General features: G+C 49.0%; 1 protein-coding gene across 1 annotated transcript in view; it reads left to right on the top strand.

Annotated features, from left to right (window-relative positions):
• ZC3H3 (zinc finger CCCH-type containing 3) overlaps positions 1-12,144 on the top strand; it is a 207,230-nt gene that overhangs the window by 257 nt on the left and 194,829 nt on the right. The window contains exons 2-3 of the mRNA XM_014965228.1: positions 2,199-3,612; positions 6,194-6,390. Coding sequence (XP_014820714.1) covers positions 2,199-3,612; positions 6,194-6,390 — 1,611 coding nt within the window. The remainder of the gene's footprint in view (positions 1-2,198; positions 3,613-6,193; positions 6,391-12,144) is intronic.

Genomic DNA, 12,144 nt, shown 5'->3' with positions numbered 1-12,144 from the left:
GGGGAAGGGACGGGTTGTGAGGGGACCCCGGAGTCCTGAAGGGGGAAGGGACGGGTTGTGAGGGGACCCCGGAGTCCTGAAGGGGGAAGGGACGGGTTGTGAGGGGACCCCGGAGTCCTGAAGGGGGAAGGGACGGGTTGTGAGGGGACCCCGGAGTCCTGAAGGGGGAAGGGACGGGTTGTGAGGGGACCCCGGAGTCCTGAAGGGGGAAGGGACGGGTTGTGAGGGGACCCCGGAGTCCTGAAGGGGGAAGGGACGGGTTGTGAGGGGACCCCGGAGTCCTGAAGGGGGAAGGGACGGGTTGGGAGGGGACCCTGGAGTCCTGAGGCGGGGAGGGGCAGGTTGTGAGGGGACCCTGAAGTCCCGGGGGTTGAGGGGCGGGGTTTGAGGGGAGCCGGGGGAAGGAGAAGGTTGTGAGGAGACCCTGGAGGGGGAAGGGGAACAGAGAGGTCCCTGGGTGGGAAACACTGAGGCCTGGGAAGGGCCTGATGGGGGGGGGAGGTGGAAAGGATCCAGGAGCGCTTGGGAGAAATGGGAGGGGAGAGGAGCCAGGAGTGCAGGGTCGGCCAAGGCAGGGAGGGATCAGGGAGTGCTGGGGGAGGTTTGGGGGTCCCCACGGGTCAGGGGATCCCCACTCCTGCCACTGGACTCTTCATGGCCTCCGGACTGGGGGTAAGGAGGGTGTCCCCTGCCCTGCAGCCCCCGGGGCTGGTGGCACAGGGGCTGGATTTGCCCCTCACCCTCTGTCCCTCGACTCCTTATTGTGGCAGAAGAGTGGGGAGAATTTATTTGCGTGCCCTTTCCTAGCTCTGGTGAGCATGAGCACTTATTCTTAGCAGTAACTGGCTCTATTTATAGACCTCAAGGTAATTTTTCCTCATTAGCAAGGCCACAAACTCCGCTCGGGCCTTGCGGGGGATCTGCCTCTGTCCAGGAGCTCCTGCGTGGGAGGAGGTGTGATAAGAGAGAGGAAAACATGGTCCTTGCCTCCTCCAGGAGGGATCTGCTGACACTGCTCTTCCTGTAGCTCTGTCTCTCCTCCTCGTAGGAAAAACTTTTCTGTGCTGACACATGCCTAAAATGCTCAAAAATCCTTTGATAATCCCTTTTATTGAAGGGGTTTTCCAAACACTGATATTTAACAAGCTCAGACCCTCCCTAATTGACACGTATTTGTTATCCAAGCGACTTTTTTAGTAGACCAAAGCAGTGGGGAGGTGTGGTGGCTTGGCAGAGGGATGTGCAGTGACTCAACAGTGAAGCTGGGGATGCCTTGGAACCTCCTCATCGCTGCTTTAAAGAATTAGAGTCAGGAAGCTGGTGAAGGGTCTGGAGCACAAGTCTGACGAGGAGCAGCTGAGAGAGCTGGGGAGAAAAGGAGGCTGAGGGGAGACCTTACTGCTCTCTCCAACTCCCTGAAAGGAGGCTGTAGCCCAGGGGGAGGTCGTTCTCTTCTCCCAAGGAATGGGCGATAGGACAAGAGGAAACTGCCTCAAGTTGCACCAGGGGAGGTTCAGGATGGATATTAGGAAAAATTTAGTCAACAAAAAGATTGTCAAGCCTTGAAAGACGCTGCCCAGGGCGGTGGTGGAGTCACCATCCCTGGAGGTATTTAAAAGGCTGGTAGACATGGTGCTGAGGGACCTCTTGGTGGACTTGGCAGTGTTATGTTAATGGTTGGACTTGATCTTTAAAGTTCTTTTCCAACTGGAAATGATTCTGTGATCCTCTGCGTTGTGTTTGGGGGTGGCGGTGGCTGTGCTGGGCTACGTACACAAGCAGACACTCAGAGACTCCTCTGAGCAGATACCCAGAAATAAAATGAGCATTTTTAAAAAAAATAAGCTCCAAAACCAAGAATCCAAGCGTCCATTTTGGTATATAAAAAAAGAATGTAAAGGGATAAAAAGTGGCAGACGGTACTAGTCAGTGTTAATTAGTGTTAAGAGTCTGTAGGGGAGTCTGCAGTTCAGGCCTGCATTGAGTTGTCCTATGAAATTGCTTTTGTGACTGATTTTCACGAGGATTGAGGGAGATATTTGAGTTTTCCCTTCCAGCACCAGTTACCTGACATGTGGCCTGTGCAAGGCTGCGTGGAGCGCTGGTCCTCACCGCAGCCTGAGGACAACCAGCACTGTGATGCTGTCAAACTCCTGTGGGACCTGTGATTAACACAGACGCTGTCTTCTTCTCCTTAGGTCTCATAAACAATCATAAAAACACTCACGGGGATGTGCCACGGCCGCTGTCATCTGTGCCACCGAGGTGGAACAACCCCCGCCAGCATTCCTTCAGCAGGAGGGGGGCCTTTTCCACCAGGTACCCCCAGCAGGCTCCCAGGGATTTCCAGCTGCGCCAGGCTCGCTCCTGGAGGAAAAAATACTCCCTTGTCAACAGGCCACCGGGATCAGTATGTGACATTCAAGGTGGTGAGAGTGCCAGCACGTCTGGGGCTTTTGGAAGCCATAGGGACAGCCAGATACCTGAGCCACCAGAATCATCCCCAGAGAGACACGTGGACTTAACCACGGATGGTAATATAGTTGTGGGCATCCAGCTGCCGGAGAGGGCTGACCCGTTCGTCGATATGGAAGGTTTTGCTGATGTGGATTCTTACTGTGAGTTTTCTGGGCTGCCAACGGTGGTCGCTGCTTCAGGCGACGATAAAAACGTGCCGAATTCTCTGTACGTGAGCCAAAACGAAGAGAGGAGACCCTCTCTCTCGGTTTCGTTTAGTTCATCTCATCGGTTGGTGAGCTCAGCCTACGTGAGCGTGGAGGATAAGCCTAGAACGGTGCGTCTGGCCGGTGACGTGACCGGGAGCTCCTCTGTCTCCTGTGGAAGCTCCAGTGAAAGCGCCGTGACGCTGAAATCGGAGCCTCAGCAGCCTTCGGTGTTGCCAGATCGCGAGGCGGCTCGGCACTCGGTACGGCTGAAGGCAAAACCACCAGCTCCAGGACAATCTGGTTGTGAGCAAGTCAGGGATGCTTCCAGAGAGCCAAAGCTGCTTGGAAATGGCGAGGCGTGCTCTAGACCCACTCAGGCTGCCACTTTGGTGGTTGGGATGTCTCCAGTGAAGAGCAAGTTTTCTGTAGTCCCCAAAAGTCCCGGTCTCCAAAGAGCTGCCTCAACGTCAGTCTCCAGCAAAGCTTCAAAATTCAGGAAAACTAATTACACCTGGGTTGCAAACCCTGGTAAATGCTCTCGCGCTGTGAAGAGATGGGTCAGCCCTAGAGCTTCTGAAAGTGCTAAGAAGGTCGCCGGTGGAGTGGACAGAGGTGCTAAATTATCACCAAAAGCAGATTTGGGAGCAAAGCTGAAGAAATCGGGACTGCAGACCAAACTGGGTGTTTCTCCCAGCAAATATAAGTGGAAAGCCTCCAGCCTCCAGACCTCGCCCTCCACCTCCAAGTCCGCGTTCAGGTGGCGATCTGAGGATCAGAAAAAGCCTCTGGCCCCCAACCTCCCTCAAACTGGGGTGGCCCCACCACCTGCGAGCGCTGCCGCTGTCGGTCTCGGTGGGGTGAAATCCTCCTTCAGTGACACCACTGCACTCTCCAGTTATAAAGTCAAGAGTCGGACAAAAATCATCAAGAGAAAAGGAAGCTCGGGGTAAGTTGCTGGTCATCTTCAGAGCATTGTTGTGCTGGTTGTATTTTGTGGCTGTTGGCTGCAAAAGTCATGGTCATAAGTGAAATTCCAACGAGGATTGTTGTATACTGGAATTTATTTGCCTTTTTCTTTCCAAGTGTGGTGACTTTGTTCTGTCTGGAAGCATCCAGCTTTCCAGGGTTGACAGGTCTTCGGGTTTTAATTGTTTTAGCTGTTTGTGGAACTCTGATTTTAACCTTTCAAGCAGAGCTGGGTTTTCTTCTCATCTCCCATCGCTCTTCTCCAGAGACTTTGCTGCAGCCCTTAGGAGACTCCTCCCTGACCTGAATAGCAGAGTAATATTCAAAGGGCAGGAAATAGCTGTCTAGCTGTTTGTGGAACTCTGATTTTAACCTTTCAAGCAGAGCTGGGTTTTCTTCTCATCTCCCATCGCTCTTCTCCAGAGACTTTGCTGCAGCCCTTAGGAGACTCCTCCCTGACCTGAATAACAGAGTAATATTCAAAGGGCAGAAAATAGATGCGTTGATATATTTTCAAACTCCCATAACTTTGTTGTGTTGGGAGCTGGGGAAAAGAAGGAGAAGTAGCTTAAATCGAAGTTTTTGTGTATAGTCTGTCTCCATAAAGTGTTGTGCAGACCATGGGATGGTGCAGGGATAGGAGGAGAGCTCTGAAGCTCTCTCTGTGATGATTTGTTGGTACTTCCCTCCCTGGGGAAGGTTGTGGCTATCTAGCAGTAACCCCAAAACATTCTCTCTGAAGGCTCTCACTCTTTTTTCTCCTTATCAAGTGGGTGACAGATCTGTGACTGTTGTGTCTACCTTGGGAGAACGCATTGTGCCAGACCAGCAGATACTCCTGGGCTCTTGTGGAGCAAATTCTGGCCGTGTCTGATAGGGATGGAGCTCTCACTCTTTTTTCTCCTTATCAAGTGGGTGACAGATCTGTGGCTGTTGTGTCTACCTTGGGAGAACGCGCTGTGCTGGACCAGCAGATACTCCTGGGCTCTTGTGGAGCAAATTCTGGCTGTGTCTGATAGGGATGGAGTACAATGGGAAGGTTATAAATGAAGCCTGATGGAGGGAAAAGGTGTGTGGGTTGAGTTATCTGCCGAAGAAGTTTGCACCAGGTTGGGAGGTGAGATCACCCCCCAGTTTGTATTGGTGGCGAGGACTGTTCCGGCCCAGGTGCAGAACCTTGCATTTGCTCTTGTTGAACCTCATGAGGTTCACCTGGGCCCACCTCTCCAGCTTGCCAATGGGAAGGTTATAAATGAAGCCTAATGGAGGGAAAAGGTGTGTGGGTTATCTGCCAAAGGGGTTTGCACCAGGTTGGGAGGTGAGGGGAAACAGATAAGAGATTGGGACTGAACTTTCTCTGAAAGCTGGTGTGTCGTGGAAGTGCTGTGAGGGCTTCGTTACATTGTGTTCCTGGGTGGAAAGCTGTTTTGTGCTGCTTTTCTCAGCAGGGCTGGATGCAAGCCCAGCCTGTACCTCAGGGAAGGGATGAGCGGGATGAGGTGTCACACAGCTGTGTGACCTCTACTCCACCACTGACCTCGGAAGTGTCCTCAGCGCAGTGGACGTGTGCTTTGGCTCCTATCTTGATGGAGTAACTCCAAGCCCTAGGTCTTGAAAAATGAGGGCTGTGGCCTAAATGACTGTTCCAAGTGACACAATGAGTTGGTAACACAGCCCTGATTGAGGTTCTGATGCTTTGATTCCTGCTTCTCTTTCCCAGATACTCTAACCAACACAGATTTCTGTCCTTGCCTGGCCCTCCTGGTTTGCTGGGGGATGTGTCTGTGGGTGGGATGTGCTGGGAACATCACTCTGGACTAAGGTGCTTGGAGAATCATGGAATCATAGAATAGTTTGGGTTGGAAGGGACCTTAAAGATCATGTCCAAACCCCTGCTGTGGGCAGGGACACCTCCCACTAGACCAGGTTGCTCAAAGCCCCATTAACCTGGTCTTGAACCCCTGCCCACCAGACCAGGTTGCTCAAAGCCCCATTAAGCTGGTCTTGAACCCCTGTAGGAATGGGTCAGCCACAGCTTCTCTGGGCAACCTGGGTCAGTGTCTCACCACCCTCAGTGAAGAATTTCTTCCTGAGATCTCATCTAAATCTCCCCTCTTTCAGTTTAAAACTGTTCCCCCTCATCCTATGGTTCCTTCCCCTGATCAAGAGTCCCTTCCCGGCTTTCCCATCTTTCCTGTAGGCCCAGAAGCTGGGATTTTTTTTAGGATTTCTTGGCAGCTGGGGAGATGAGACCCCCTCTCATCTCACAAAAGGACAGCATCTTCTTCCCTGCATCTGTTGAGCAGAAAGCAGAAGGGAATGAGCTGAATTAGGCTGTCAGAGACCTCATTCTCTATCTGTCCTTTGCCAGAAATTCGTCACGTTTTCCTATTTACTTGCAATTTTTTGTTCAATGCTTCTTATCCTTCTTATCACCCTTGAGTAGGGGAACAGTGTGGAGCTTGGTGTCCCAGCTTCTCTTCTGAGCACTGGCCAAGGGGACCAAGTGTGTTTCGATCACCTTTATCATTTTTTAACTGTGTGGTGTTGTGTCTTCGCAGTTCCCCGACAGATAAGAAGAATGGCTCCTCGCCCATCACGCCTCTGAAAAGCCACTTCCATCTCAGGAAGAAAAACTCCTCACGAGGAAAAGCCTCCGTGACACCAAAACGTTCCTCACCCAAGGGCCTGGTGCAGATCACCAAGCACAGGCTCTGCAGGCTGCCGGCCACCAGGATGCAGGTCTCCACCAAAGAAGGTAGGAACAGTCATCTCAAGGGGTGATGGTGTTCACTGACCACATACCTCATGCTGAACGTAGGCTGTTGGATTTGGAAATGGGTGACCGTGTCCTCCAGGAGATGAACCTGCTGGTGTTGGTCCTGGAACAAACATTGAGGAGTAGAAGTTTGGCTGGAGTAAGGCTTCTACCTTACCCCAGAGCTGTCTTGTGCTTTAACATCTCCAGACAAGACCATTTTCAAGCTGCTTCTGGCTTTTAATGTGGTTTTGCTGGGCATGAAATAGGAAGGTGCTCAAGGAAGGAAGAGGATGGGAGAGGAACTAATACATCAGTAAGAAACAGACAAAAGCTGGTGCACGTCATGAGATGCTCCTCTAGAAACTACAGCCCTACCTGTATCCCAGTGCAGTGTCTGCGGGCGTCTAAGTTTTGTATGTAATTTGCTTAAAAGAGCAATAATTAGGAATGCTGGGTCCATTGTGTTTGTGAAGAAGTAGTTCACCTCCATGTCCTGCTGCCTGTCAGCAGAAATCAGCTTCTTGGGGCCTGGAGAGCGGCACCCACACGTGTGTGAAATGGTGTTGTGATGTTTCTGGCTCCCAGTTTGGTTCTTCTGTTCAGTGGTGATGTTATCGTGGACAAGTGGCTTCAACAGCCTGGGATTCAGTTTCTTCAAATGTATGTGAAGCCCTTTTTGGTTGTGTTCCTGCTCTGAGCTTGTTCGCACATGGTGGGGTGGCCAGTGACACTGTGATGGACATCGCTTGAGTGGGGAGGCCACAACATCTTGTGATCTGTCTCCAAAAGTAAAGCTGTTGAGCCTGTTTTCAGGAAGACGCTTCTGTGGTTTCCTGTCCTGCCCTTCAACTACCGAGTTTACACCTGTGATTATAGTTATTTAGTGTTCAAATAGCTCTGCCTTGAGTTGTTGCTGGGTTTTGATGGACAAAAAGACAAGAACGGAGGCTTGAGGTTCAGAAAAGGGAAAAGCTTTTTGTGGGAGGAGAAGAAAAAGATTTTTCCTCTTCATGTGTGTGTTTGAGGAGGGGTTTGGAGGGATGGTGGGGAACGCTGGGAGGAGAATTTTGGATCTGGGGCTTTGGGAGGAGGGCAGTGACTCATAGGAGAGGCTCATAGGAGAATAAGATGTGCCTTTTTGTGTTGATAGTCCAGCTTTCAACCAGTCGCCTGACTTTGGGGTTGTCTTGCTCTATTTAAGGATGTCACCAAGCCCTTGGGTGTCTGGAAAGGTGTGAAGGCTGCACATCCAGTCACCATGTTGGAAGTTTTCGTGTGGTGCAGAAGGCAGCATGGATGGTTGGAGGTCTTGGTTGAATTTGCACTTTGGTTGCTCTTCTGTGACCTCTGAAACCAGCACATGGTCAAGTCCAGCTGTGGTGATGATGTGGAAGCATCGAGACTTTTCTTTCTTGGGTGATGGTGATGATGTGGGATGGGGAATGCGGCCCTTCAGCCTCCCAAAAAATGTCTGCTGGGGTGAACTTAGGACTCACACCTCACAAGCTCCTTGTTGGGGACCTTTCTACACCATGACATGTCCAGTACGAGTCATTGAATAAATCTTTATGCTGTAAACCTCCTTTTTAATGAATTTACCGTGCTTGCTGAGAGCCTGGTCTGAGCATCGAGACTTTTCTTTCTTGGGTGATGGTGATGATGTGGGATGGGGAATGCGGCCCTTCAGCCTCCCAAAAAAATGTCTGCTGGGGTGAACTTAGGACTCACACCTCACGAGCTGCTTGTTGGGGACCTTTCTAAACGGTGGCGTGTCCAGTACGAGTCATTGAATAAATCTTTATGCTGTAAACCTTCTTTTTAAAGAATTTACTGTGCTTGCTGAGAGCCTGGTCTGAACATTTCTGCTGTAGGCTCTGGAGATGCAGGGCAATTTGGGGTTGCAACAGAATTTTTCATATGAGGAAGTTGAGCTGATGATGGTTACAGGGATATAAGCTGTTGGGGTGACTCAAGAAGAGCTCTGAGTGTCTTGATTTGAGGTTGAACAGACCCAATTTAGAAGCCTCTTCTAACTAAGCTCCTTGTAGTTAACAGCATATTGTCCAGATACTGTTTGCTCCCTGAGAGATAAGACCTGATTGTTTTTAAAAGCCCTTGGGTGTCTGGAAAGGTGTGAAGGCTGCACATCCAGTCACCATGTTGGAAGTTTTCGTGTGGTGCAGAAGGCAGCATGGATGGTTGGAGGTCTTGGTTGAATTTGCACTTCTTCTGTGACCTCTGAAACCAGCACATGGTCAAGTCCAGCTGTGGTGATGATGTGGAAGCATCAAGACTTTTCTTTCTTGGGTGATGGTGATGATGTGGGATGGGGAATGCGGCCCTTCAGCCTCCCAAAAAATGTCTGCTGGGGTGAACTTAGGACTCACACCTCACAAGCTCCTTGTTGGGGACCTTTCTACACCATGACATGTCCAGTACGAGTCATTGAATAAATCTTTATGCTGTAAACCTCCTTTTTAATGAATTTACCGTGCTTGCTGAGAGCCTGGTCTGAGCATTTCTGCTGTAGGCTCTGGAGATGCAGGGCAATTTGGGGTTGCAACAGAATTTTTCATATGAGGAAGTTGAGCTGATGATGGTTACAGGGATATAAGCTGTTGGGGTGACTCAAGAAGAGACCTGAGTGTCTTGATTTGAGGTCAAATTTAGAAGCCTCTTCTAACTAACTAAGCTCCTTGTAGTTAACAGCATATTGTCCAGATACTGTTTGCTCCTGAGAGATAAGACCCGATTGTTTTTAATTTATGCCAAGGGATGGTACGCAGAGAGGCTCTTGCTTATACTTTTATATTTATTGCTATAACAACCGAGGTTAAACCAGATTCTTGCTCTCCTTTTAGCCCCGTGTTTATACCTGGGTGTCTGCAGAGCTGTTTGCTCCGCCGCCTGTGTCATCGAGGAGGTGACAGCACCGAAGCTGCTGCCTTGGGAAGGCTCCTGGCACCCACGGGAGCTCTCTTGACTTGGCAAACATCTCTTCTTTTTAGAAGCCGTCAGGAAAAACCTGTCCCCAACCAAAGTGAAACTTCATGTAGGTTAAGAATATACAAAATGGATTGAAATCTTCTGCCCCCCCCGGGAGCCTGACTGGCAGCTGCCAAAAGCCTGTGTCTTTGGGGAACGTATTCTGAATTCAAGTTCCTTGATTGAAGGTAATGTTCCCATACTGAAAAGAATTTTTATCTTAAACTGCACAGGGCTGAAAATGTGTAGGTAGAGCAGAATGATGGTTGTGATCCTGGCTTTGATCAAAGTAGAAGCTGGCAAATAAAAAAAAATAGGTAGAGCAGAATGATGGTTGTGATCCTGGCTTTGAAGGTGGCAAATAAAAAAAAACAATTAGAGAAAGTAGGGAAAGAAAATGGAAAATGGGTCTAGAAGTGACTTTGGAAGAGTGTGTAGTTTGTTTCCCTGTCCAGAAGTGGATCAAATTATCAAGCAGTTCATGATAGATGCTAGCTAAGCCTCGCACAGACAAAACCTTAATTTATAGAGTTGTGATCTTTATGTTGAAATGACTTAGGTAATTTTCCACCTTGGATCTTTGCGCTTCACGGTCTTAGCTCGGAGATGTGGAAACAAGTATCTGCTTCAGTATAACTCAGTGACCGTGCCTCGTGGCTCTTTTTGTTTGCAAACTGTTGTACTTGCCGTAAAAACATATCTTCATTTAGATCTTAAAATGACTAAATGTCCTGCCTGCCTTTTCCTGTGTTGTATATGTGTGTGTGCACACATGAGACTGTTCTTCCTCACTTCATAAATGCCACAAATCCTTCTTTTCCCTGTGCCAGCTGAGGGACTTACCTCTGATTTAGTTTGTCTGGATATGTCCAACATCTGGCTGACAAAAGGATGCAGAATCCAGATGGTTCGTGCTGGGTTTGTGATCTGAATGAATGACTTGGGTCGTCTTAGTCTGGAGAAGAGAAGACTGAGGAGGGATCTGATCAACACCTATAAATACTGAAAGGGTGGGTGTCAGGAGGATGGAGCCAGTCTTTTTTTCAGTGGTGCCCAGTGACAGGATAAGAGGTAACAGGCACAAACTTGGACATAGGAATTTCCATCTAAACATGAGGAGGAACTTGTTTGCTGTGAGGGTGGCAGAGCCCTGGAAGAGGCTGCCCAGAGAGGTGGTGGAGTCTCCATCTCTGGAAACATTCCAAACCCACCTGGAGGTGTTCCTGTGGGACCTGCTCTGGGTGGACCTGCTGTGAGAGGAGGGCTTGGACTGGATGATCTCCAGAGGTCCCTTCCAACCCCTACAATTCTGTGATTCTGTGTGATTTTCAAGGCAGCATCCCATAGTCCAACGAGAGAGAACCCAGCTTGGAGAAGCTCAGACATCACTCCCATTTGGTGCCCCCAAATATATCATTATGTACATAGTTGTAGTTGTCTTCTGGTTTTACAGCAGTCCCAGGAGTAGGGAAGGCTTGTGGGTTGAATTCCTGGCTCTTGGGTTACCTGAGAGTTTTTGGGAGGGTTGTTTTAATTTCTCTCTACTTGTGCAAAGTGGGGGTATTAATGGCGTGGTGGAGTCTTGACTCTTGCCATTTCTTGCAAGACAAGTGTGAGGGAAGCTGGTGGGGTACAGAGATGTTACTGGGAGCTCCTGGGAGCAGAGTGGGGTGTGAATGGAACAGGAAGGCTGATTTTTCATTTAAGGATCGGTGATTGCACTGGAAAGAAAACGGAAAGTGGCAGACTGGCAGCAGTTCTCTTGTGATCGTTTGGGCTGCTCTCATGATGAGTGTTCTACCTGCAGCTGTTATCAATTAACTCCAGACTACTCATCTGATTAAGTGGAATGTTTAATAACCACTCAGAAATCGGGGGATGTCCCCAATTGAAGTTGCTCTGTTGGGACAGTAGAACAGCAAAAGCATTTCTGATCTAATTAATGGTCTTTTCAACCAGGTATTTTAACTCAGGGCTTGTGCTGGGGCAGGAGAAGCTCAAGTGCTTGGCCAAAGCAAAGAGGAATAGAAAATGTTCTGTTGCTCAGCGGAGTCAAATTAATGTTGATAAAACAGCCTTTAGATGTTGGACTTCTTGACCACTTAGTACTTAATATTAATGTGCCATTAATATTAAAGCATTACTTTTTTTTTTTGGCCTTTCTTCCCATTTAAGTTCTTAGGCTCTTTTTGGAGGGAAAGAGAACTCGGAGAGGATTGTTTTGCTGGGAGTTGCCTCTGGTGTAGGCAAGAAAATTGGGATTGGAGTCAGGAATCTGCTACAAGAGGGATAAAAGGCAGTGGTTACTTCTCTCCTTCTCCAGGGAAAAGCTGGACAACCAGGAAGGATCATCCAGCTGCTGAATATGGTCCTCAGGCCACTGGTGTCACTGGGTTGTGTCAAAATAATTCAGCCCTCGTGCTACAATCCCTTTTTGGATGCAAAAAGTAGGGGGAAGCTGGTAATTAAGGTGTGGGTGGAACTTCTACAGATGGCAATTCCTCCAACCATCTTTTTTTTTTTTTTTTTGGCATTTGAACCCAAGGTTTTGATTTGGAGGATAAATACCGGGCATTTGCCGAGTAACTTTCTTGCCAATGAGGGTATGTTGTAATTATGTTGTCTAAATGGGAAATGTCTATCCGGAATTGGTTTTTTGGTGCTTATTTGTTACAGAAAATGGCCAATATAATCGAATCGTGGTGCGTACGATGGGACAACACTGCTTCCTACAGTGCTTTCCCATTAAAAGCTGTCCCGTGAGTT

This window comes from Calidris pugnax, unplaced genomic scaffold (genome assembly GCF_001431845.1).
Source record: "Calidris pugnax isolate Ruff unplaced genomic scaffold, ASM143184v1 scaffold41, whole genome shotgun sequence".
In the NCBI taxonomy this organism is placed as follows: domain Eukaryota; kingdom Metazoa; phylum Chordata; class Aves; order Charadriiformes; family Scolopacidae; genus Calidris; species Calidris pugnax.
Note: the sequence above shows the minus strand (reverse complement) of the source record. Positions and strands in the feature narration are given on the sequence as shown.